The 25,975-nt window shown below is 44.4% G+C and overlaps 1 protein-coding gene across 4 annotated transcripts in view; it reads right to left on the bottom strand.

The window, feature by feature from the left end:
* COL8A2 (collagen type VIII alpha 2 chain) overlaps positions 1-25,975 on the bottom strand; it is a 142,453-nt gene that overhangs the window by 14,682 nt on the left and 101,796 nt on the right. For 2 of the 4 annotated variants that reach the window (XM_083625531.1, XM_083625530.1), the window contains 2 exons: positions 24,037-24,166; positions 1,308-1,489 (listed from right to left, as the gene is read on the bottom strand). In XM_083625531.1, coding sequence (XP_083481657.1) covers positions 1,308-1,467 — 160 coding nt within the window. In that variant the 5' untranslated portion in view covers positions 1,468-1,489; positions 24,037-24,166. Of the gene's footprint in view, positions 1-1,307; positions 1,490-4,348; positions 4,464-17,105; positions 17,360-24,036; positions 24,167-25,975 lie in introns of those variants that run through there. The other 2 variants (XM_083625529.1, XM_083625532.1) reach the window with 2 other exon arrangements.

The raw sequence follows: 25,975 nt of genomic DNA, 5'->3' as shown, positions 1-25,975 counted from the left end.
TAGATTTGTAGCTGGTTGACTGAACCTAAAGAGCGCTCACTAATGGTTCCTCATTATCCTGGAAAAAAGAGACAAGTGGGGTGCCACAGAATTCTATCCTGGGCCCACTGTTGTTCAACAACTTTATAAATGAAAGGGATAAAGGAATGGAGGGGTTGCTCATCAAATTCGCAGATGATACCACACTGGGAGGGGTAGCTAATGCCACAGAAGACTGAATCAGGAATCAAGATGATCTTAGAAGTTTGGCCCATACTGGGCCAAAACTAATAAAATGAATTTCCACAGAGACAAATGTACCAGCTGCACAAATATAAGATGGGGGACACCTGGCTTTCCTGTAGTACATGTGAAAAGGATCTAGGGGTCTTAGTAGACTACAAACTTCATGTGAGTCAACAGTTTGATGCAGCAGCAAAACAAGGCAAATGCTATTCTAGCCTGCATCAACAGAAGTACAGTGTTCCAGTCAAGGGAAGCAATAGTACCACTCGCTTCTTCAGACATTCTGTGGCCTAACTACCACCATCACGAATGCAGACCACACACTGCAGCCTTATGGCCTCCAGGCAACCTCTGCTAGTCAACAGGCACAGTGCCACACACTCTTAGGCACCACTGTGAGACAACCAAAATGGCACAATCTCTTCATCACCTAGCAATCAGCACTGGGAGACACAGCATGATGGCCTCCTTTCTCCTAGCAACTACCACTTAGAACTTAAACATCTTCTCCGTTAACTATGGTTTCTACTTGTAGGAGAAAAGGGCAGGGATGGAATCACTATAATTACTGTGGGGTCTAGGCAGAGGAGGTGTGAAGCTAACATTAAACATGGAAAGATGAAGGCAACAATTTTAAAAAAATTATCAGTTATATGCCAACCTATAGCCAAGTTCTCAGGGCTACTGGTAAGAAGAATACAGTGGTACCTCGGGTTACATACGCTTCAGGTTACATACGCTTCAGGTTACAGACTCCACTAACCCAGAAATAGTACCTCAGGTTAAGAACCTTGCTTCAGGATGAGAACAGAAATCGTGCTCTGGCGGCACAGCAGCAGTGGGAGGCCCCATTAGCTAAAGTGGTGCTTCAGGTTAAGAACAGTTTCAGGCTAAGAACGGACCTCTGGAATGAATTAAGTTCTTAACCCGAGGTACCACTGTAAAAGTAATCTGAACATTTTAAGTAGATAAAAACAGTAAGAGGCCTGGGCCTGGGAGTTGTTGTTCCTTCAAGATAAAACTCTACACCCCCCCCCCCACTTCTGCCTCCTCTGGACTCTGTGCACCCGAAGGCTACTTACCTATGTACTGCCCTTTGCCTTCCCGAAATGGAGGGCCGAGAGGTCCTTTCACCACAGGCTGCATGTATTTGATCTGCCCATAACCACCTCCAGCTCCCCCTCCAGTCACCGTGGAGATGCCAACCACCAGCAACAGCCACAGGGTTACTTCATGGAGCATCGTGGCTTTGTTGGTAGTCTCTCTGCAAACAAAACGTGACAGCAAAATCACCTTTTGAGAAGATCTCTAAGCTGTTCCTTGGGTATTTTTAGCAAAAACAAAGCAGGTGTATGTGTGCGTGAGAGAGATTTTGCTAGAGCAGGGATGGGGAACCTGAGGCCCTGGAACCAACTACGGCCCACTGGGCCAAACACCCTCCCAAGCCACTAGCCCTGCTGTGCACCCTCCCTGAGTGTTTTTGCCTGGCTGGAATGTGCCCTTGAGATCTGATATGCTTCTTGCTAACCTCGATGGAAGAGAGAAAGGTGTCTGCGTGAAAGCCTGTGTAGAAGAGGTCAGCTTAATGTCCAAAAGTCCACATTTCTTTCACTGCCCACTTTTGGTTCTGGCCCTGCCTGTGGCTCTCTGGCTCAAAAAGGTTCCCTGCACCTGAGCAAAATTCCCCAGTGTTTTCCCACTCCCCCAACACCCCAGTTCTCCTCCTTTGTAGCCACTGGTTCTTGATGCTGCCAAATTATTTTACTGAGGGCTTTCTATCCATGCTCCTCCATGCAGAAGACCCTGTATCTGTTGTTGCCTCTCCTAGAATGTGCCCTTCACATTGCTGACAAGAACACCCCATCTGCTGTGCAGACAGATGGAGGCAAGATACAGAAGGGCAACTGCATTCCTGTATCATTTTGAGATGAAGTGGGAATTTCAGCTAGCATGACATGTGGTACCTGCCAACCCCGTTTTATACATCTGTTGAACATGGGCAGACTGACCCCTCCCTAAATCTCCCTTGTATCAGGCACCGCAAGGAACAGTGTGGGCAGATTACCCTAGTGCAGATACATCGTGAATGCATAGCTGACTCCTGAGGGCTTGGGGAAGAATCCATGCAACCACGTCTTTTAAATCAGGCCGCTTGTTTCAAAAACAGCCAAGGCACATATTTATTCATTCAAAAACATTCCTAGGTTGCTTTTCAGTAGGACAAACCACAACTCACAGGCTGAGTACACACCGTACATTTAAATCAAATAATCCTGAGAACTGTAGTTTGCTAGAGGTGCTGGGAATTCTAGCTCTCTACAGTTCCCAAGATTCTCTGGGGGCGAGAAATGTGCTTTAAATGTATGGTGTGTACACAGCTAAAGTATTTTTTAGCTGTGTTTTACAAAACAGCAATATAAGAGCACCGTTGTAAAGCACCCACAGGGTTGCATAACTAACAAAAACCTGACATAGGGTAGAAACAAACCACTGTGGATGCCCATCCTACTTTTATTTTATTTGTTTATTTTATTTATTAGATTTCTATACTTTTATTTATTAGATTTCTATATTGCCCCTTCAATGAAAGATCTCAGAGCGGTTCACAAGACAATATCACAGGGCCCTCTTCATTCCATAAGGTAGGGACCCCTGCAGAGAATGCCTGCCACTGTCTTTCCACCAGATGCTTCTCTGCAGGCTGTTGCACGATCAGCATGGCATTCTCTGATTATTTTAAATGAACTCACAGATCTATTTCAGGTAATTTGGTCCCAAGTGCAGTGCTTTTCAACCTCGGTCCCCCCATTTGTTCCTGAAATACAACTCTCACCACAGGAGTTGCGGTCCAACAACATCTGCGGACCCAAGGTTGAAGATTACTTCAGGGCTTTATCTGCTATCAAGGACTTCTTACAACTGGCTTGGTAGCAAACTGGGAGTCTGTGCAGCCCCTCCAGCACAGGAGCTATATGTGCATGGCTAGATACCCTGCTCAGCATTGTAGCCGCTGGGTTCGACCCCAGCTGCAACTTCCAAACCAGCCTTAAGGGTAGCCCCACACAGAGTGCATTACAGCAGTTCAATTTTGAGGTTACCAAGGCATGGGTGAGAGCAACTAAGCTATCCCTTAGTATTTCCAGGAACACGTCTAGCTGTTATGCCGGCCACAGCAAATATGCCTCTGAAGTAAATGATACCCACTCTAGAACGCTCCTTACAGATTCATCCACCACCACCACCTACCCTTTAATGAGATCATAATGAAGCAACAGTGGGGTGGAGGGGATGACCAAGCTGAGGGTTATTATCACGTCTTTCGACTGAGCAGGATTTCCTCCAGCAAAAAATGTGTGCGCTTGGGAATTGGCTCTTGAGAGCGTCTCTGATTCCAAAGCCAAGGCCTCACTGTGCTGCCTTTGAAACCCTCTGGCTTGAAGAGGGGGTGTGAAGAAACCCTGTTGTGTTTGGCGACTTGAAAAATGACTATGTCAGAGACACAATTCCCTCACTTGGAGTATCGCCAGAGCTAGTAACTCTCTGCTGTGGTGCTTCTTAAAACGTCAACAGGAGTTTGTTTGGTCAAGTACTTATGAGTAACCTTGACTGCTTATGATGCTCAGTAATGCCAGACGCTTGCTAAAGTGCCCACTTGTGTAAAATTAAAGGGCCTTCTATAAATACTGCCTTCCACTCTTGCGACATTTTCCGAGGCACAGGCTTCAAATGAGGCCTGTATGAAGCAAAGGACAGTTTATTTTCTGACAGGTTTAATGACACAGAACACCAAAAGTGCTGTGGACTAATTGAACCACAATCGCCATTAATAAAAATTAAAGACCTCGGCCTTTTCCTGCCTCCGAAGGAATGAAGAGAGCTACTCCTCGGCTGGATTTGATTGGAATTTCCTGAGCTGAAACAGGAGCGGGGGGAGGGAAAAAAATACACCATGAAGAAAGAGGAAGAAGAGTTTTAACAGCGGGTAGCGATGGAGATTGGTCCCCACATGGAAGTGATTTGAATGCTATGTGGGCTTGGCGGGAACCTGAAAGATCTTTAGTAGCAATGTCATTCCTCGTCTAACCCAAATGATGTATATTAAGTCTCCTTTTATTACTTTTACCTTTGAGAAGAGGGCTCCTGCCCTCACCCGGCCAAAAGGTGGCTAGGGCTACAGCTGACGTTCCAATGATCTGAGGGAAAGAGTTTGTGTTGGCTGCTTCCTTCCATGTCTCCCAAGGTTTCTGCACAAACTGCCCCCTTGTCACCAGCAGAGGAAATGGCTCTTCGCTCAGAGAGGAAGCTAGTGCAGGGCAAGAATTAATGCAAGCTACATGGGACCCCAGGAGGAATAAGACCTATCACCTTTCCTTTAAAGGAAAAAAACAAACCCCAGCAACTTTTGAGGCTCCATGTGAGACTAATTTTTCAGTGAAATCGGTGTAGAGTGGTGTCAAAACATTTTTCAAAAAGGGCCAGATTTGATGAAGTGAAGGGCTGTGAGGGCCGACCAATGGGCCAACCATTGGTTGTTGACCTTTTTTTAGGGTTGAAGTTGTTGAGGGTTTTTTTAGGATTTTACCCCAGGAAACAAACTGCCACAGGGGCCGGATCAAACCGGCTGGTGGGCCGGATTGGAGCCCTCCAGCTCTTTTGGACTACTACATCTCCTATCACTCCTATCAGCTCCGACCAGCACAGAAAGCTGCCCTAGAGCAAGCTCATTGTGGAAGGACATGAGTGGGGAAAGAACTGCTAAGCTGATCTTCTAGGGAGAAGAGAGGATACAATGGACTATCCTGGAAAAGAACATGGCTAGCAGGCTAAAACCCTGAGCAGGAGCATTCCTAAATTTGGTATTCTTTACAAATCTTCAAGTCTCTGTGTGACTGTCTGATACCTGACTTGTGAAGAAAGCTTTCCTGGGAACTGAATCATAACCACCTAAGAAAGAAAGTTAGTAAGGGTGGCTTCCAATCCAAACTTTATTCAATATTCACCTGATCATTAGATTACTATCAAACAGATTTCTCTCTAGTGATGCCTCCTTCTTACTCAGCATAGATGAGATATTGGATATGTACTATCAACAATCAGAAATCCATGGCAGCTGAGCATACTCAGCCCTCTTCACTGGGTTGTTTACTGAATCCCCCCCAAACTGAGTATTTTTTTGGGAGGTACTTCTGCTGCACACTTAGCTACTTGCATTTTGGGGGAGTGGGAACAGAGATGATGATGGAGAAATGCTGCTATTAAATGCAATCCAAAGTACGATGTTCAAAGGGTGAATCTAACAACAGGAAACTATATTTTTCACTGTCCCCCCTTTAAATCTTGCCCTTACCAAAACAATAAGGACCTTGCTACTGCAGATGACTCTGAGATTTTGTCTGTATAGCTGTTTCTCCCTCTCCTCTTTCAAGGTTTTCTTCATACCAATCCCTCAAGCCACAGAACAGGCAGAATCCCAAACCAAGTAGGTTTTAAATGAAAGGTAAATATACGCCAAGGCCTTTACTATTCATTATAATTTTCCTTGTTTGTTTGTTTTACCTTTCAACAGTGTGGAGCTGAATGGGATTCAAACAACAACAGAGCACAGGAAGCTGCCTTAGACTAGCTCAAACTATTCACCCCTTTGACTGGCAGTGGCTCTTCAGGCTCTCAGGTGGAGATCTTTGTCCATTCACTGCTATCTGATCTTTTAAACCAGAGGTGCCAAGGATTGAATTTAGGACCTTCTGCATGTGGAAGGCCAGCACAAGCAGCAACTCAACAGAGAGCATTTGTTGTTGTTGTTTAGCTGTTTAGTCGTGTCTGACTCTTCGTGACCCCATGGACCAGAGCACGCCAGGCACTCCTGTCTTCCACTGCCTCCCGCAGTTTGTTCAGACTCATGTTTGTAGCTTCGAAGACACTATCCAACCATCTCGTCCTCTGTCGTCCCCTTCTCCTTGTGCCCTCCATCTTTCCCAACATCAGGGTCTTTTCCAGGGAGTCTTCTCTTCTCATGAGGTGGCCAAAGTATTGGAGCCTTAGCTTCACGATCTGTCCTTCCAGTGAGCACTCAGGGCTGATTTCCTTAAGAATGGAGAGGTTTGATCTTCTTGCAGTCCATGGGACTCTTAAGAGTCTCCTCCAGCACCATAATTCAAAAGCATCAATTCTTCGGTGATCAGCCTTCTTTATGGTCCAGCTCTTACTTCCATACATCACTACTGGGAAAACCATAGCTTTAACTATACGGACCTTTGTTGGCAAGGTGATGTCTCTACTTTTTAAGATGCTGCCTAGGTTGGTCATTGCTTTCCTCCCAAGAAGCAGGCGTCTCTTAATTTCGTGGCTGCTGTCACCATCTGCAGTGATCATGGAGCCCAAGAAAGTAAAATCTCTCACTGCCTCCATTTCTTCCCCTTCTATTTGCCAGGAGGTGATGGGACCAGTGGCCATGATCTTCGTTTTTTTGATGTTGAGCTTCAGACCATATTTTGCGCTCTCCTCTTTCACCCTCAGTAAAAGGTTCTTTAATTCCTCCTCACTTTCTGCCATCACGGTTGTGTCATCTGCATATCTGAGGTTGTTGATATTTCTTCCAGCAATCTTAATTCCGGCTAGGGATTCATCCAGCCCAGCCTTTCGCATGATGAATTCTGCATATAAGTTAAATAACCAGGGAGACAATATACAGCCTTGTCGTACCCCTTTCCCAATTTTGAACCAATCAGTTGTTCCATATCCAGTTCTAACTGTAGCTTCTTGTCCCACATAGAGATTTCTCAGGAGACAGATGAGGTGATCAGGCACTCCCATTTCTTTAAGAACTTGCCATAGTTTGCTGTGGTCGACACAGTCAAAGGCTTTTGCATAGTCAATGAAGCAGAAGTAGATGTCTTTCTGGAACTCTCTAGCTTTCTCCATAATCCAGCGCATGTTTGCAATTTGGTCTCTGGTTCCTCTGCCTCTTCTAAATCCAGCTTGCACTTCTGGGAGTTCTCGGTCCACATACTGCTTGAGCCTTCCTTGTAGAATTTTAAGCATAACCTTGCTGGCGTGTGAAATGAGTGCAATTGTGCGGTAGTTGGAGCATTCTTTAGCACTGCCCTTCTTTGGGATTGGAATGTAGACTGATCTTCTCCAATCCTCTGGCCACTGCTGAGTTTTCCAAACTTGCTGGCATATTGAGTGTAGCACCTTAACAGCATCATCTTTTAAAATTTTAAATAGTTCAGCTGGAATACCATCACTTCCACTGGCCTTGTTATTTGCAGTGCTTTCTAAGGCCCATTTGACTTCACTCTCCAGGATGTCTGGCTCAAGCTCAGCAACCCCACTACCTGGGGTGTACGATACATCCATATCTTTCTGGTATAATTCATCTGTGTATTCTTGCCACCTCTTCTTGATGTCTTCTGCTTCTGTTAGGTCCTTACCACTTTTGTCCTTTATTATGGCAATCTTTGAACGAAATGTTCCTTTCATATCTCCAATTTTCTTGAACAGATCTCTGGTTCTTCCCATTCTGTTGTTTTGCTCTATTTCTTTGCATTGCTCGTTTAAGTAGGCTTTCTTGTCTCTCCTTGCTATTTTTTGGAAATCTGCATTCAATTTCCTGTATCTTTCTCTATCTCCCTCGCATTTTGCTTGCCTTCTCTCCCCCGCTATTTGTAAGGCCTCATTGGACAGCCACTTTGCTTTCTTGCATTTCCTTTTCATTGGGATGGTTTTCGTTGCTGCCTCCTGTATAATGTTGCGAGCCTCCATCCATAGTTCTTCAGGCACTCTGTCTAGCAAATCTAAATCCTTAAACCTGTTCCTCACTTCCACTGTGTATTCATAAGGGATTTGATTTAGATTGTATCTTACCGGCCCAGTGGTTTTTCCTACTTTCTTCAGTTTAAGCTTGAATTTTGCTATAAGAAGCTGATGATCTGAGCCACAGTCAGCTCCAGGTCTTGTTTTTGCTGACTGTATTGAGCTTCTCCATCTTTGGCTGCAGAGAATATAATCAATCTGATTTCGATTCTGCCCATCTGGTGATGTCCACGTGTAGAGTCGTCTCTTGTGTTGTTGGAAAAGCGTGTTTGTGATGACCAGCTTGTTCTCTTGACAGAACTCTATTAGCCTTTGCCCTGCTTCATTTTGCTCTCCAAGGCCAAACTTGCCAGTTGTTCCTTTTATCTCTTGATTCCCTACTTTAGCATTCCAATCCCCTATAATGAGAAGAACATCCTTCTTTGGTGTCACTTCTATAAGGTGTTGTAAGTCCTCATAGAATTGGTCAATTTCAGTTTCTTCAGCACCAGTAGTTGGTGCATAAACTTGGATTACTGTTATGTTAAAAGGTCTGCCTTGGATTCGTATCGAGATCATTCTATCATTTTTGAGATTGCATCCCAGTACTGCTTTCGCCACTCTTTTGTTGACTATGAGGGCCACTCCATTTCTTTTGCGGGTTTCTTGCCCACAGTAGTAGATATGATGGTCATCCGAACTGAATTCGCCCATTCCCGTCCATTTTAGTTCACTGATGCCCAGGATGTCAATATTTATTCTTGCCATCTCATTTTTGACCACATCCAACTTACCCAGGTTCATGGTTCTTACATTCCAGGTTCCTATGCAATATTTTTCTTTACAGCATTGGACTTTCCTTTCGCTTCCAGGCATATCCGCAACTGAACGTCCTTTTGGCTTTAGCCCAGCCGCTTCATCAGCTCTGGATCTACTTGTACTTGTCCTCCGCTCTTCCCCAGTAGCATGTTGGACGCCTTCCGACCTGAGGGGCTCATCTTCCAGCGTCATAACTTTTATATGCCTGTTGTCTTTGTCCATGGAGTTTTCTTGGCAGGGATACTGGAGTGGCTTGCCGGTTCCTCCTCCAGGTGGATCACGTTTGGTCAAAACTCTCCACTATGACCTGTTCATCTTGGGTGCCCTGCTCGGCATAGTTCATAGCTTCTTTGAGTTCTTCAAGCCCCTTCGCCACGGCAAGGCAGTGATCCATGAAGGGGAGAGAGCATTTATCACAACCCAATTGGAAGCCAGTAGTCAAGAACAATGAATACATAGCCATGAGTTTTCTTGTTATGCATATAAGATGGCATGCTGAAAGCAGGTCCATAAGGTTTACTCTAGTCAGGTGCACATCAACAGTAGACCCAGGGACTCTGCCTAACAGGGTCTCCATTTACTCATGAGCACTAATAGGCTGGAGATGGACAACAGCATATTCAGTGCTGCATCACTGCCCCTGCCATTTTTATTTTGACCAACAGTCCCCCTGGTTTAATCAACTGGGCATGCAGACAAGATTCAGCTAGACGGACTAACGAAACCAAGTCTTATGAGGAACACTTGAGAAAGTTGGGTATGTTTAGCCTGGGTAAGAGGAGACTGAGAGGAGATAAGGGCTGCCACATAGAACATGGAGCAAGCTTGTTCTCTCCTGCTGTGGAGGGTAGGACCTGAACTAATAGATTCAAGTTACGAGAAATGAGGTTTCAACTGAACACCAGGAAGAACTTTCTGATGGTAAGAGCTGTTCAACCTTGAGAGGTGGTGGACTCTTATTCATTGAAGAAGTTTAAGCAGAGGTTGGGTGGCCTCCTGTCAAGAATGCTTTAGTTGAGATTCCTGCATTGCAGGGGGTTAGACTAGAAGACCCTCAGGACTCCTTCCAACTCTACAATTCTCTGTTTCAGTTATTCTATCCAGCAATGATCTGGACAGGGTCAGAGGCTGCAGAGACAACAGATGGGCAGGGCAAGTCTGGGACAGGGCAGAGACCTAACTGTGCAGGATAGGGAGACACTGCACCTGAGGTAGCTGGACATTAACTCCCTAAGGAATCTTTCAGACCACCAGGACCCACAGTGCCAGAGCCTGGACCCTGATGGAACCTTCCCCTGAGACTGAAGAACCAGATGCCTCCCACTGCATAGTACCAGCCAGCCAGCCAGCCAGCATCAGGAGGGATGCTATGGAATGAAGGAGGAGGGCCCATCTTTAGGCCAGACCGCTGGTCATTGAAGGCTCTGAAGTGCTCTCAAGGGCGTGCAGCCTAGAAGAGGTAATCTGGAGACAGAGACCTAAAAGGCTTTAGTCTGCTCCCAGTCTTTATTACAACAAGTTGCTCATTTAGAGCCGTCTGTGGTCCAGTAGCCTTGCAACATACCAAAACACATCAGAAGCAAAGACTACCTTTCCCCAGTCTCTGTAGAGGTACTTTATTTAGGAATTGCCTAGCATCTTTTCTGTGTCTCCATTGGGCTTCCCCTTTCCCACCCTCTGAGGTATTTTATATCCTCCCGGTCTCTCCTCCCTTCTTTTTACCTAAGGTACAGCAGCTAGGCTCCTTCTCTGCCATCAGGCAGCTGATGGGGAGTCTCTCAGCCTTCTTCTCCCACAGGCAATATCCAAATGTGGTCTCCTCTGCAGTCATTGCCTAGTTGGTGAGAACTGGGGCCTGCCCAAATGGCCAGGTGCCAGCAAAGGGCTAGTGAGGCCTGGCAACCCTTCACAGACTCATTTCAGGCACTCATAACGTCAGAGCCATGAAGTGTATCCCAGCTATGCCACTGACTGATACAAAAAGCAAAATGTCCTCAAGGAGACGAGAGCTCTGCTTAACATGATGGGAAATGCTAAGAAACTTTAAACGACTTCTCTCATGAAACTGTACTCATGAGTTGTACAGGGCCCCAAACCAGCAGAATCTTAATCTGTTGTTTGGACTTGGGTGACCAAACAAACAAAACAAGCCAGCCAAAAGTATAAATATAGACAGCACCTTGAGCCAAAAACGTAAAACTAGGAATACAGTCAACAATGGTGGAACACAGAAATGAACCAGAAATTCAAAACTCAGTATTGTGTCTGTTACCCTGAGTTCCTTTGGGAGGAAGAGTGGGAGGAAAATAAGTTGAATAAATATTATGGTAGTAGTAGTAACAGTAATATAGCACAGGCATAATAATATGGTAACGCACTACATGCAATACAGCAATGCATGCACACACCACTTTGTAGGTGAGTATGTTTATAGATTTATTACATTTTTATCCAGGCAGTGCACACAGTCCTCCCCCCATTTTATCTTTCCAACAATCCTGTGAGGTAGGTAACAGTGAGAGAGACTGTGACTAGATGGAGGTTCAGCCACTATTTTTCTTCATGGCTGAGTGGGGATTTGAGCCCAGGTCTCCTGGGTCCTCATTTTATGATTATTTCACATAGGCTGTCATTTAAATCTATCTAGCAGAGAAGAAAAATACAAAAAGGAGCAGAGCCAGAGAGCCACAAACATTTAGGTCATACCAGGTAAGGGGAAGAAAATCAAACTGCTGATTCAGACTATTCCACATCCCTCCATGATCCCCCTGCTTCAGCTTTCTTTTTATACAGCAGAAAACATATTTTTACAGCTGAGATATTTTAATATGGACTTCTTCTCTCCTTTTAGACAAATCCCCATAAAACAATGTTTCATAAAAACAAGTGCTCTTCTCCTAAACTCTAAAAGACACAGAAAATAATAAAACCACCAGGGCCCCTTAGGGAAGCAAACTGGCTCAGAATTGCAGTGCAAATGAAGCCCCGTATGCCTCTGATACACATAATCCACTCCCACAAAATGCAACGTACAATAAAGTATATCGTTGAGCAAGTCATTTTGTCTCAGTTGTGTGGATGTGAACTGTACCACAGTGTAGTTTGTAGAACTGGTGGAGAATGAAAACATTTTATCAATTTGATTAACTGCAAATGTTTTCAAATAAATATATTGTTTTTAATGCAAGTAAGCATATGGATGTTCAAGTGCTAACTTAGAAGAAGGATTTCCCCTCTTCTTTCACACCTGAAAGAATGCTTCTTCTAAGATGATGCCTGCTGTGAAACATGTGTAGAATCTAAAAACAAAGGAATCATGTATTTTTGCTGCAAAACTATTATTGCTTTTATTTAAAAGTTACTAGTTAATCTACTAAAATCCATACAATGAATTAACTAAGGCTGCAACCCTAAGGAGTGGGGCAAAATCCGATGGCGGTTCAACCACCATATCCAGTACCTTGGAAAGAATAGGAAGAAAATGGGAGAGGGGGATTTTGATATCCTCCTGAGCATGTTCCAACTTCTTCCTGGTTTGGGGGTGAATCAGGTATGTCCTTTGGATCCTCCAAACTGCCCCCCCACTCAAAAAGCTCCCTCTTTGGTCCTACTGATGCTGGTGGCTCTGGCACTGGATGGGCCAGGGTGTTGGAGGTTTGGTATCACTTTTGTGATGCTTCACCTTTCCTTCTAGCTGTATCTAGTTTTTAATTTTTGTTATTTATAGTTTGCAAATTGTTATGGGAATCCCCCCTTGAAAAGCAGTCTATATCTAAGTTGTTAAATACAGTTCACTAAATATGATGCATTAAGTAAGTCCTGGGTCCAGATACGTTCTTTACATGCTGGTTTCCGTTCGCCAGGGTTACCATGCCTCCCCTAGGCAGGCTGCTTCCTTTGTGGGCTATGCCTTTCCATCTGTGAAGACGAAGGAAGCTGTGCCAGCAAAATGCACCAAAGCAAATGTATCCTGGCCACTCATCAGTTGGGAATCTGGCATAACACTCCGTCTCCAGGACATCGACACTCAGCTCCCTAGAAGTTTATAAAAAGATGGGATGGGGAAGACAAGCTCTTTGGGGGCTGGCCTTGAACCCTGGCAACCTCCCATCACATCCCAGACTAAAATAAATCAGCTCAAATTGGGCGTGAAAAAGAAATCCATCGCTTGCCTAGGCCAAAACTTCCTCTGCAGACAGGGCCATGAGTGTGGGCTTTAAACCATGAACGGGGGCGAGGGGGGAGAGAGGGGAGAATCCGTGCTGTAAACCTGGCACAAGATGCACTCACCATAGACCCATCTTTAATAACTGTGCTAAAGCGAAAAGGACTGCATCTGCCAACAGTGAAACTAAAATTGGTCACAGAAGTGCATGACCAATGAACGACAGATTTCTAGAGTGCAAAGTACTAGAAAACTGCGCTGAAACTACGCATGATGCTCGTTACAGTCTCACACACACCCAACACAAAAATATTTTTAACCTTGGGCATTTGCCCAGGTTGCAATCTCCAATGTGGGATGGCATGCTGCGGAAGGCGGGGCAGGTCTTAAACCTTTCATTTCTGCCAGTCTTCTACTCTGAAATTGCCCTCACCTCACAACTGCTTTTAGTCTCATGGGGTTGGGGGCAGAACCAAGTACCCATACTGGAGGGTGAATAGCATCACCTGTAATTTCTGTCTCATTTCTTAGCCCAGAGATGCATTTTAAATAAAAGCACATATTCTACTTATGTAAAAACACGCTGATTCCCGGAATGTCTGCGGGCCGGACTGAGGAGGCGATTGGGCCGCATCTGGCCCACAGGCCTTAGGTTGCCTACCCCTGCTCTACACTCACTAGGACTAGAATCTTGGGTTAGAGTTGCACGAGTAGATGTCATCCTTCCCCCTGCTCAAAGGTGTGGAAATTTCACACATAGCCTGGTCACACAAGTTACAGAACTATATTATTAATTATTTACAAAAAGGCTGCACATCATCATGACAGAATCCATTATGTCAAGCCAGCCTTTAAAAATAAGGCTCTAAAACTTAATTTGAACCAATGACACCAGGAACTGCCCTGTAATAATAAGGGAGGAGTGCCTCTTAAAATAGAAGATCCTTCAACAAATCAGGGCTAGCATCTTCTACATTAAGGGGCAAGGCTTCCAGATCAGAGGATATTGATAACACATAGAAAGGAAAACATGAACTGTAGGGTTGCCACTTATGCAATGACAAAAAAAGAGGAGAGGTGTCACCAAAAAATAAGATAAAAGAGGATAGAATGTGCACAGGCTAATTTGTATTTACAGATTTAAATGTAGAAATAATTACAATAATTTCAACAGAAATACATCCCGCCACACTGGGGAAGACTATGACAGGTGACCTGTGTCCTGTCTGCTGTCCATGTGCTAACGGCTGTTGATGAGCAACTTCAACCACCACCCCAGCTTTCATTCCTTATGGTTTTTTGTTTTCAGTTTGGAGAACTCCTAGCCATCTCCAAATCAGATGTTTCATGGTTATATTTCCAGATCAGAAAACTTTGCTGTTTGCAAGGTGAAACAAAATCTCCGATAACTCATACAACAAGGCAGTACACAAGGCAAGCAAAGAAACAAATTTACATTTTGCCTGTTGGAAGAGAAATTTAAATTACTTTGGGGTTCTATGTTGTGTATGGAAAGCTGTTTTGTTTTGTTTTTCTTCTGCTGGATTCTAACTGGGTTATGCTTACTAATTAAAATCCCTACAGAAATTGTAAGCCTCCCCTTCCCTCGCTCTCATTCCCTGTTCCATAAGAAAGCATACAATAAAATTTAAACACAGAAATGCAATAGCTCTCCAGCTGTACAATAATAGAATTAATAAAACAATCTGCTGAAATGTGAACCTGTGAGAGCAAGGAAAGTTGCAGAAATAAAGAGTGAGGAAAATTAACCAAGGGTCAAAGTTCCTGGCTCCCTGGGCAGGTCTCCATCCCCAAGACAATGATCCTGTAACTGGAGATTTAGGAGGGTAGAGGATTCCAGCCAATGTGAATTTACTAGCTTGTAACACAGACCCCCTTGTCCCAAGGAGTTGTAAAAGCAGCATAAAATTGGGCCTTCAAGGGGGGAAAAATACAAAGCAGATCCCCCACGGAAGGGATAAGTAACGGGGAGGCACAAAATGAGTCCCAGGGAGGTAACTCAACTGGGCCATGGGACTTGGGCTGCCTAAGTTGTTTCTGATGGTGATATAACAGGCATTTCAACCACACATAATAACAAAAAGTCAATGCTGGAGGAGGAAGTCACAAATTCTGCTAAACCAAGGGAAGATCTGTCCCAGTTTGCTTTTTCAGCGTTGTGTTTGTGTATATATTTAGAGCACATTTTGTCAATTCCATGCGGGAAACTACAAATCACAAAGAAAATGGGGACAGGAGATAAAATGGAGGGGAAAAACATATGGTACGCCCTCATAGCTTGTGTAAAAAACCGAGTACGTGTCAGTAACTTAGGACATCTGATCCATATTGCAGATCATTTTCTGTGTTCATAGGAACACAAGGAAGCTGCCTTCTTCTGAGTTAGACCTTGGTCCATCTAGCTCAGCATTGTCTGCACTGACTGGAAGCCACTCTCTAGAGTTTCAGACCCAGTCCTATATGGGGAAGCTGGGAATTGAACTTGGGATCTTGTGCATAAAAGGCGGATGCTCTGCAACTGAGCTACAGCTCTTCCCCTACCGTTGGCCCACAGTTCTCATCCACCACAGTCAGCATGGCCAGGGATGAGAGCTATGGCCCTTCAAGTTTCATTGGTCCTCTGCATGTTTGCCTGAGCTGTGTGAACTACACACAGTATATGGTTTACAAGACTGGCTTTATAGTCTTGGCATGGGTAAGTCCAAGTGAATTACCTTTTCCAGGGCAGCCTTTCACATTTTTTGTTTCACCCTATGGCTGTTGTGGCAAAGCAAACATCAGCTGCTATAGAAAGGAAGCCCTTATCCTTTCCTTTGCTGCTTAGGAATTACTAAACAATCAGCTCTGGTTTTTATCCCCATTCAATGTTCAGACACCTTCTTTGAGGAAATAGAAGTAGCAATTCATACCAAGTAAGCAAACAGCATGATTCACAATGGTTGTTATCTGCATTCTGGTCCATCATTAGAAAGCCTGGCAGGGCAAATTAAACACGATATTGTTCAATCATTAAGTCTTCTCCAGTCACATATTTTAAAAGGAGTGTTTGCAACATTAAAAAAGAGAGTGTGGATAAAGGTAGAATAACTTTTCCTTCTTAGCGTCATCCCAGGCATTTGCCCCTTGGCCTGGCTCTCTCCTTGTAACAGAATGGGCTGCGAGTTGTGGGAAGAGAGTATGGGTGTTAGGCCAGGGGCAAATTCAGCTTCCCTCATCCACACACAATTTCTGCTGTTAAAAGCACCCACCCCAACCATGCCCAGCTTTATACATGAACAAGTGGGACTTGCAACAAAATGTTGCAGCATGAAGTGTTCCTGTTTATGATGCCAGCCAGCCAACCAGTCACACCCTTTCCCGTGATATTCCATTCCTTTATTCCCTTCCCTAGTTTTTTATCCCCTCTCCAACAGTCAGTCTTCGATGCCTACTGGGTATCCATTGGATGCCTTTCTCCTTAGGATTTCTTCCTCCAAGATATTTTTGGAGTAATGCAAATTTGCTAATACCACCCTTTTGTGCTTGTATGGGGCAGACTTGGTGATAGCACCAACATGGCTGCCCCCATCATGCTTCTTTGGCCCAGTGAAGGAGGCCTTTGTGAAATTAACAGCCCTGCAAGTTTTCCTCTGCACATACTGACCCAAAAGATTCCACCCCAGTTTCACCTCCATCATCCTTCATCATGAGACAATACTGCTCAATTTTGACTTATGCATCAACTGGCTTACTACTATTAATAAACAAGGTAGGGGTTATGCAATTCCTTAAAGACACACCTAGAAAGGGGCTCCAAGCAGAGTGAGAATTGGATTCTGAGACTTGCATGCTCTTGTTTCTCCCTCTCCCTGCAAACTGGGCATTTAGAGAGCTCTAGCCCAGCCTGGTGGTAACAGCAACTCCCTTGAATGCTCTCAACGAACAAGGAAAGTCAAGAAAAATATATCTGCAGTTCACCCTCCCTCCTTTTCTGAGAAACACATATGGGCAGAAGACAAAGGTCCCTTCTCCCTTTTCCTTTTATTGTGGAAAACAGCAAACATAAATCCCAAACCATCCCAAAGCATGTCTTTTAACTCACCTGCCTGCCTTGAAATGCTTCATTCTCCAAGTCCAGACTCTCCCACTTTCCTTCCTAAGGCTCCTGCGCACAGTCTGAATACTTTGATTGTCTTTTGCCAAGCTGTGACGTATACACCCACTTACATATTCCCTCTAAACATCAACAAGCTCCATCCCGAGACAAAGTGGTCAATTTATTACTTTGAAGGGGTTCTCTGTGCGCAGGCAAGTGTGGCATTAACCACACACTTCAGCTTTAGCTTCGCCTTGTAAACTCTGTGGCAGATAAATGATTTCTCTTCTGACGCTGGAATTAGGTCTTCGTGTGTGGCTGCACCACAAGGCTGGCTGGCTTCTGGTGAAGCCAGAAGTAATGATGCATCTGACTAGAGAAAGGAATCATCACTGGGAACTCCTGAACGGGATTTCTAATCTCTGGATATTCAGTTTGCACACCTCTCCAATGCATATTTCTTTAAAGCCACAGATGACAGATAGAAGATGATAGATAGATTGATAGATAGATATAGATAGATATAGATAGATAGATAGATAGATAGATAGATAGATAGATAGATAGGGCTGCTGTGATTATGCTGAAGTTCTATGGATGTACAGAAAAAGCCACCACATGTGGCAATGGACACAGAAATCAGCCTTCTTCAAATCTCAGGTGTCTTCCTCTTCTATTTTTTTAAGGGGAGCACAATTCTAGCCCTTATAGCTCTGAAAATATGCTCAAATGGGTGTCAGCAATGGCTGCAGAAATCTGAGTGGCCATTGCTTACTGGTTGGCAAGGCACTGAGAATCTACAAAGCTGCCTTTAGGGAGCAACCAGAGCTCAATCAGGGCCAAATTACATGTTACATGGGAGAGCTATGGCCAGATCTTGATGGTTTTAAAGCAGACACAAGGATTCTGGATTTGAATCCACTAGGGAAAAGGGATAGGTATGTAGACTGTGCCTATTTTCTCTTGGCGTGGGGCTAACACCACCTGACATGGCAAATTCTTCAATCAAATTTGGAGTCCTACCTACAGCTGTTTTGAAATGAAAATAAAAACATGGGGAGACCCACTGACAAATCTACAATGTAGTTTTCAATCCTGTTGCAATCTTCTGCATGGTGGGATCTCTGCATAAGAACACAAGAGAAGCCCCTGCTGGATCAGCCCAAAGAACCATCTAGTCCAGCAGTCTGTTCTTATAGTAGCCAAGCTTACAAGCCCTGGACCTGTTTTTTACATATAGAGATTTCCCACAGTGAAACTGATGCATGAGGAGGAGACAAGAAGCACTGGCCCAAGCATGTAACAGAGAGAAGTCAAGAGCAGGCGCCATCTTCTTCTGTCACTGTTGGTGTTAGCAATTCTTCCTTCTCATATTGTGATCTCTCTGCCCAAAGAGAAACAGCAAAGGAAGAAGCAGGAGCAGAGGCAAGGATGGGGTGTGATTTCATGCACACCTGGATTTTCTTGCAATGTTGGTGAGTGGTTATGGTGACCTGTCCAGACCACAAATGGTGGTCATGGGCTGCAAGGAATGCCTGGCAATATTTTGGTCAGGGAGGCAGGGAGGTTGGGGCCAAGCTAGAGTTGCAGGACCCTGGATAGCTCCAAGCAGACAGATTGCTCCAATGAAGTCTGGAGCTCAATGGAGGCCTTTTATCCTTCTTAGATCTGTCCACCCCTCCCAGAAAGTGTCCCTTTCTTGAAGAATGGAGCCTTAAAAGCAGGGATGGGGAACATGTGGCCGTTGCAGTGTTGTTGGACTTCAACGTCTATTATCCCTAGTCATTGGCCATACTATCCAGAACCAATTGGGTCCAACAACAGAGTCCAACAACAACTGTAGGGCCACATATTCCCCCTCACTGATTAAAAGGGTAGTCCTGTGTCTTGGAACACCCATGCCTTGTGTTTTGCCTACAGTGATGAGATATGGGTGACCATGAGGCCCCTGGTGTAAAAGCAACTGGTTCCTTAGGGGCTGGTTTGTCATTATGATATTAAATAGCCTCTATTGTTACTGTTACTTTGTTCCACCTTTTTAAGACTTGGCATAAGCTGAAAGGGCACATTACTTTCAAGGCATGGCCATTGCTGACCAACAAATTCTATCTCTGCATGACATAACTCTGCACACAGTCTGTTCCCAGTAGCCCACCAGCAACAGTGGAGTGGAGTGGAGTGGAGTGGGGGGACCCTGAGTGCAATAATGCCATGTCTGCTTTAATGAAAAATTATAAAAGAAGAAGATGAAGGCCTTTGTCAGCCATGCATCTAAAGTGGCATTTGGTTCCAAGATACAAAAGGATACTCATCTTAAGTTGAGGTCATAAAAGGGTTTTTGAAATTATTTCTCTTTCTGTTATCAGCTTTGGGCATAGACAAAGATGGATCATGATACAACAGAAAGGAAAGAGGCACATTTATATAACTTCTAATTGCTGGATATTGCTGCTTTCTCCTGTGATAACTCTGCTCTGTGTTAAGATTCCTACTCATTTCTACATCACTTTTTAAGGCAGAAAATGCTGTTCTTAGTTTTATTCTTGCGACAGTCTTGTGAGGCAATTTTAAGATGAAAGGTAATCCACTTTTTCACATAGCTGAGCAGGAAGATGAACCTGGGATTGGGAAAGTGATATCCAACCTCTGTATGCTGTATTCAGGGAATAATACTGACTTGAAGCAATACGACTATATATGTTCCAAATAATTTGTCTCTCGGAGCAGAGGGAGGGGAAAAGGCAAAAGAGGATGCCAACCAGAAGCCATAGTGGGCTTAATGCAAACACTTTCCCACTATGGAAACTGGCTGTACCTCAAGCTGTCAAAATTCATTCCAGGGATATACTGCTTTTGCTGTTCGGCAATATGGCATCCCATTGCCGCCACATTTCCAATCTCAACAAACAGGTCAGAGGCTGATTGAATAGTGGATCTTTTATAAAGACTCTGAAAGGAAAGGGGGGGGGGGGAAGGCTTTCCTGATGCCTCAAATCAAGCCCCTTATAGCAAGGAGAATCAAGCTGCAATTATTTCTAAATTTTCACCCATACTTATAAATATGCAATTTTGTGTAAATCTGCAGCATCTTTGGCCTTTGTTTGGGGAGAAGCATACTTGAGTCTTGATCTTAGACTTTCTATGGCAGCAAACAGAGCAGCTCAGGGGAGGGGGGGAAAGGAGGAAACAAGACAGCATGGGCAGGGTTAAACGTGGTGCAGGGGGTATTCCAATCAGCATCCTAAAGCTTGGCACAAACCTATACACTGCCCTGAGATTTTTTGATGAAGGGCGGTATATAATAAATCTAATCTAATTTAATACAGGAATAACTTATTTGAAGAGGAATCAGAGGCAGCCCTACCATTTAGCATGAAGGGGGGAAGATCATGCTGGAACAGCTCAGTTGGTAGAGAATGATACTCCTAAACTCAGGGTCATGAGTCTGAGACCCGTATTGCAGGGGGTTGGACTAGATAAGCCTCATGGTCCCTTCCAGCTCTACAGTTCTCTGATTCTATTATAAAGGAAGCCAGGAACTGGTGTCTGAATGGTAAAACAGTACTGCAGGAGTAGGTCACTAATGATTTGGGGGGGGGCAGCATATGTCCCCTATCTATGCTACAAGTTGCTATTGGCTTCATACAAGTGCAACTGCTGTGTCTTCCCTCCAATAGTCCTGGGAGTTGTAACTTGGCCAGGTGCTAAGAATCTCTTTTTTAGAGATCCCTGATCTTAATATACTTCCCAGAGTTCCTTTAACCCTAGAGAAAAGGAATTAGTATTAAGCCAGAAAAAAATCTGTAAGAAGATATACATATGTGGGATGTAATCCACTGGGAGCAGTCAAGCACTCCTTGTTTTGCTAGAGCGGACATGTAAGGGAATGTTTGGTCCACCCAGTCAAACTTCCTGTTCCTCCTGAACTGGAGCATCCTTCCTTGCATGTGACTAGTGGGTGGGGGTGACCTTTCCAGACCCGGTAAAAGGACAAGGCATGCTGCCACTCTCCCTTTTTTCCATTTTCTTTTTGTCCTGTGAACTACCCGGAATGAACTGCTGGCTGCCAGCCAAGCAATCCCCCAGGTCATCTCCCTTATGGGATAAACCTGTTAGTATAAGTTTGTAACTTTAAGACTAAAGCCTGCCTTCAGGGATCACACTGTGCTCTGCCTGATTGTGAATAAACTTTCTTTTTATTGCTTATGAATGAGACTGTAGTGTCTTTTTTCTTTTAGGAGGGATTCAAGGGGTCTTACCAGGAAAATATTAGAACACATTTCAATCTGGACAAGCCAGATTGAATTGCAAATTGTCTTAAGAAACTCATACGGGTTTGCAACTAGTTTTCCGCTGTGTAAAGGGGAATGCACTCTGCTAAGTAAAGGAACTTGCTAACGCAAGTTAGGAAGGATATTAATAAACAATATATCTTCTCCTGCCACCCTGAACATTCCCACAACATATTCCCTTAAAAGTAGCACGTCAGGATGGCCCTTCCCTACCTACTACCTACTTCACATAGATGCTGCTGCAATTAAGACGGTGAAATGCACAGATACCTTACAGAGTATATGAAATTACAGTGAAAACCAGGCTTGATATGACCAATGGTTCGATCTCGTGTCTACAGTAGTTTCATAACCAGAAGCAATTGGTTCATTCCCAGGTTTCAGCACAAAAAGGGGCAGCGGAGAATTGGAAGCAATGTGCAGAGTGAGCATAGGAAGCTGCCTTATGCTGAGACAGAGAGCATTGGTCCATCTAGCTGGGTACTGTTTACAATGATTGAGAGCAACTCTCAAGAATTTCAGATAGGGGCCCCTCCCAGTCCTCCCTGCAGACGTTGGGGATTGAACCTGGGACCTCCTGTTCTCCCACTGAGCTATGGCCCTTCTCTGTGCTTCTTCCTTATCATACCACAACCACAATGAAAAATAACACACCATCCATGCTTGCTCCAAATAAGCTGTCGGATGCTGCATGAATAGACACCTTTCCGCCCATGATGTCTCAGGTCACTAAGCAACGATCCATCACACTCCATGTTCTGTCTTTGATGGTGTTCCACAAGGCTTAGTGAGTTAATTGTTTGGAATGCAGCAGGGTCCTCTGGGTGTAGTGCATGAGTATCAGTGCATGAGGTAAGCACTTCAGTGCTCTTCCAGGACCAAGCATATCTGGGAGAACTTTCATACGCAGCTGCAGCAAAGTTCTGACAGTTTATTAAAAGCCCCATGAGCTTGTGAAAAATGGCCTCCTCCTGAGTACGTTCCCTAATATCTGCAACTATTACAGAAGACGTTTGTTCAGGTTCAGAGGCAGCTGGACTCTGGACATGAGTTGCTGGGGGCAAAGCAAAGTGAGGCAAGCATCTGGTTGGCCACTGTGGAAAGGAGGTGTTGGGCTAGAGGGGTCAGGAGAGGGGAATCTTTTGTGTCTCACTGCCACATTACCTCCTGGCCAACTGACTGGCGACCACGTGCCAACTGAGAAAGGTGCAGGGTAAGGGAAGCTGTGGTGCATTGCTGTTTTAAGGTGCTCCAGGTGTCTTAAGGCAGCGGATCCTGGCATAGCTAGCTTCCCTTGTCTTTTCCAACAGATTCCCAGTCTCTTCCAATGACTGTAACTGCTCTGCCCACCTCCCCCTTCAGCTACTGCAGAGAGCCTGGGATCTTCCAAATATTGCTGACAACAGATAATAGATCCAGTAGGGTTTTTCATTATGTTCTTAAACTTCCTTATCCAAGCCTCATTTATCCTAGATTGTGTCCGCACATCTGTTTAGTCTGCAATCCCACTACTGGTTTGGGAAGCAGTGTAAACAGGACATTAGCCATACCTATCCTGTGCTATCTCCTGAATTTGAGGTGGTACACCTCTGAATACCTGCTGCTGAGAATCACAAGTGGAAATAGTGCTCCTACACGAATGTCCTGCTTGCAAACTTCTCAGAGGCAGGCAGCTGCTTGGCCAACATGAGAACAGGATGCTGGTCGAGATGGGCCTTTGTTCCTATCAGGATCATCAATAGGGTGGTAGGGACAATCTCCCAAGTGCATCCAGTTTTGGGGATGAAATAGGTTATGTCCTTTGCTAGTCACATATCCAATTGCGGCTCATTGTCCCACACAACGTAATGGCAAACACCGAACTGAGCCGGCACTGATACACATAGGTTTGTCCCTGTTATCTGTGTTTCCTGCCTTGGTTTCACTCCATTTACAATGCTAGAATGTGATGAAGTCTTGAGCTTTTAAAAACATGATAGAAAGAAGATTTGGAACATGGCACTGTATATTTATACAGTCAAAATAAGTTGTTTTACACCAATTCAGACCATTAATCTATCTAGTTCAGCAAACTCTAATTGCCAATAGCTCACCATGATCTCAAATGAGGGACTTCCTCAGAGCTACTCTCTAATAGCTTTTTAACTGGAGATGCCAGGGATTAAATTTGGTAACTTTTATGTGCAAGGCATGTGGCTCTACCACCAAGCTGTGGTCCAAGGGTGGGGAACCTGTAGCCCTCTGGAAGCTGTTGAACTACAATTTCCATCATCCTTGACTACTGTGAATTGGGCTGATGTCCAACAACAACTATACGGCCACAGGTTTCTAGGCTGTGAAGACACTGTACATGGCTACCCCCAAAGAATCCTGGGAACTGTAGTTTACCCCCACAAAGTTACTTCCCAGCACTCTTAAAATACTTCAATTCCCATGATTCTTTGGGCAAAGTCTTGTGCTTTAAGGTATGCTCCCCTCTTGCTCTAGTCCCTCCCATGAAGAGTAAAACAGTTGAAGCAGGCCTTTTAGCCCACTTTTTACTACTTTGGGGACTGATCCTAGCACCTTTTGTTTGTGAAATATGTTCTCCACCCCTGAACTATAGCTCCTTCTTAATAAAAAGCAAGCTAGTTGAGCAGGCTTACCTGGAGTCTTGGCGTGGCAAGACCAAGTGCAAATGTTTTGCAGAAACCTGAAGTCCAGTTTCACAGCATATCTTTGCTCCTTTTGAAGATCTGCTAAAAGCCAGGAGACCGAGATCATAGAGTCATACTCCTAGAAGGAACCAAAAGAGATCATCATGTTGCAAAACTGAGCTTTAGAGTTCTGTGAGATGTTCTCAGAGGTGAGAGATCCTGTTGGACCTTGTTTCATTGACATCCCAAGATACACCATGGTTGGCTACAAGAGAAAGAGCTGCCTCAGTAGTGTTCACAAAACATGAATTGCAGGCGATTTTTTTATATCTGTGTGAGCGGTTACCCAACAGGGAGAGGCTGTCGTGCGTTTACTCAGAAAGTAATGGAATTACTTTTTCAAAAGGAATTTCATTTCTAGAAACATAAGGAAACACTGGGATTGTTTGTTCGTGGAGCTTTCCCTGAGCAAGACTTTAGATTCCAGTGAAATTCAGAAGACAGAGCAAGTTCTGGAAAAGCAGCACAGGGGAATAGTTTTCTTCCTAAATTGGCATTCCCACATGTGTGCACAAGTGGCATTATTTAAAAAAAGAACCAAATGAGCCCATGAACACCAAATATTAGAACAGAATCAGACCAGTCTATTTACATGGAAGAATGAAAGCCTAATTCTATTTTACTTAGTCATTGCAATTATTTGGTATTTTGCTCTTCAGTGCAAGGACTTCCAGAGCAGCTTGCAACAATTAGGGCTCATGTCTCCTTTATGCTCTGTTTCTCCTCTGTTTGGAACTTTGATGCTCTGAGGCCATTCACATGAAGTAGTGGAAGAAAAGGGAGAGACCTGGGATTAATGAAGGCTGCTTCACACATTACGAATTCTGCTGCACGCAGATGCCACATGCACCCAAAATATTGTTCTGCACAGCTTTCAGCTTTCTTTCCATTCATGCTTGTAATGATGACAGATACCTAAACATACTGTTATGGCTGCTAAATGATCTGCCCATTCTTAGGTCGATTTACCAGTTAATAGCCTAGGACGCTTGGTAGATGTTTCCTAAGTGGGAGGTTAATACTTAGGAAACGGTTGGAGGTTTCTATTCTCAATGGCAGAGTTACCCAGTGCTGCAGTTTTCCAGACACTTGACTTAAAGATCTTATGCCTCTTCCCTTTAAATGGTAACGTATAGTCCTGGTACATCTGGGGCCCCTCCTGCTCATTCTGCTGAGTGGGGCACTGGGCTTCTCTGTCAGCTGCAAAGTCCTGCTCTGATGCACCACTGGAGCTACCAGACCTTGGGAGGGAGTCCTGAGTGGCACAATGGGTCAGTGAATCTGGCTGTTAACCAAAAAGGTTGGTGGTTCAAGCCCAACCAGGGATGGTCGTGGGCAGGATTCTTGCATTGCAGTGGGTTGGACTAGATGGCCCTCAGGGTCCCTTCCAATTCTACAATTCAACTATGAGTAAACACCCCAGCTGAGGAGAAATGCTTGATTCATTATTTGTTTATTAAATTTGTATCCCATGTTGTTGTTGTTTAGTCGTTTAGTCATGTCCGACTCTTCGTGACCCCATGGACCAGAGCACGCCAGGCACTCCTGTCTTCCACTGCCTTCCGCAGTTTGTATCCCATACTTCCTCCCAAAAGAGCCCAGGGGGCAGCAAACATCAAAATATTAAAGCAATACAATTTGCAATAAAATATAAACATATTCAGAACATTTAAACCACAATGGCATTGCTTCTCCAGGGTCTTGAGCCTTCTTCACCAATGCTACCCTTCAACGGATGATATATCAAGAACTGAATCTTGGCGCTTTTGCGTTAGAAACATGTCTTGCACCAGTGGACCATGGGCTTTTTGTTTTTCTTTCTTTTCATACTTTTAGATTGTACCTTTCTTCCATCACGGAACCCAAGGTAGCGTTTATTACCAGATCC

The sequence above is a fragment of the Podarcis filfolensis genome, assembly GCF_964270895.1.
Source record: "Podarcis filfolensis genome assembly, chromosome: 8".
Classification (NCBI taxonomy): domain Eukaryota; kingdom Metazoa; phylum Chordata; class Lepidosauria; order Squamata; family Lacertidae; genus Podarcis; species Podarcis filfolensis.
The sequence above is the reverse complement of the archived record's forward strand: the minus strand, read 5'-3'. Positions and strand labels throughout refer to the sequence as shown.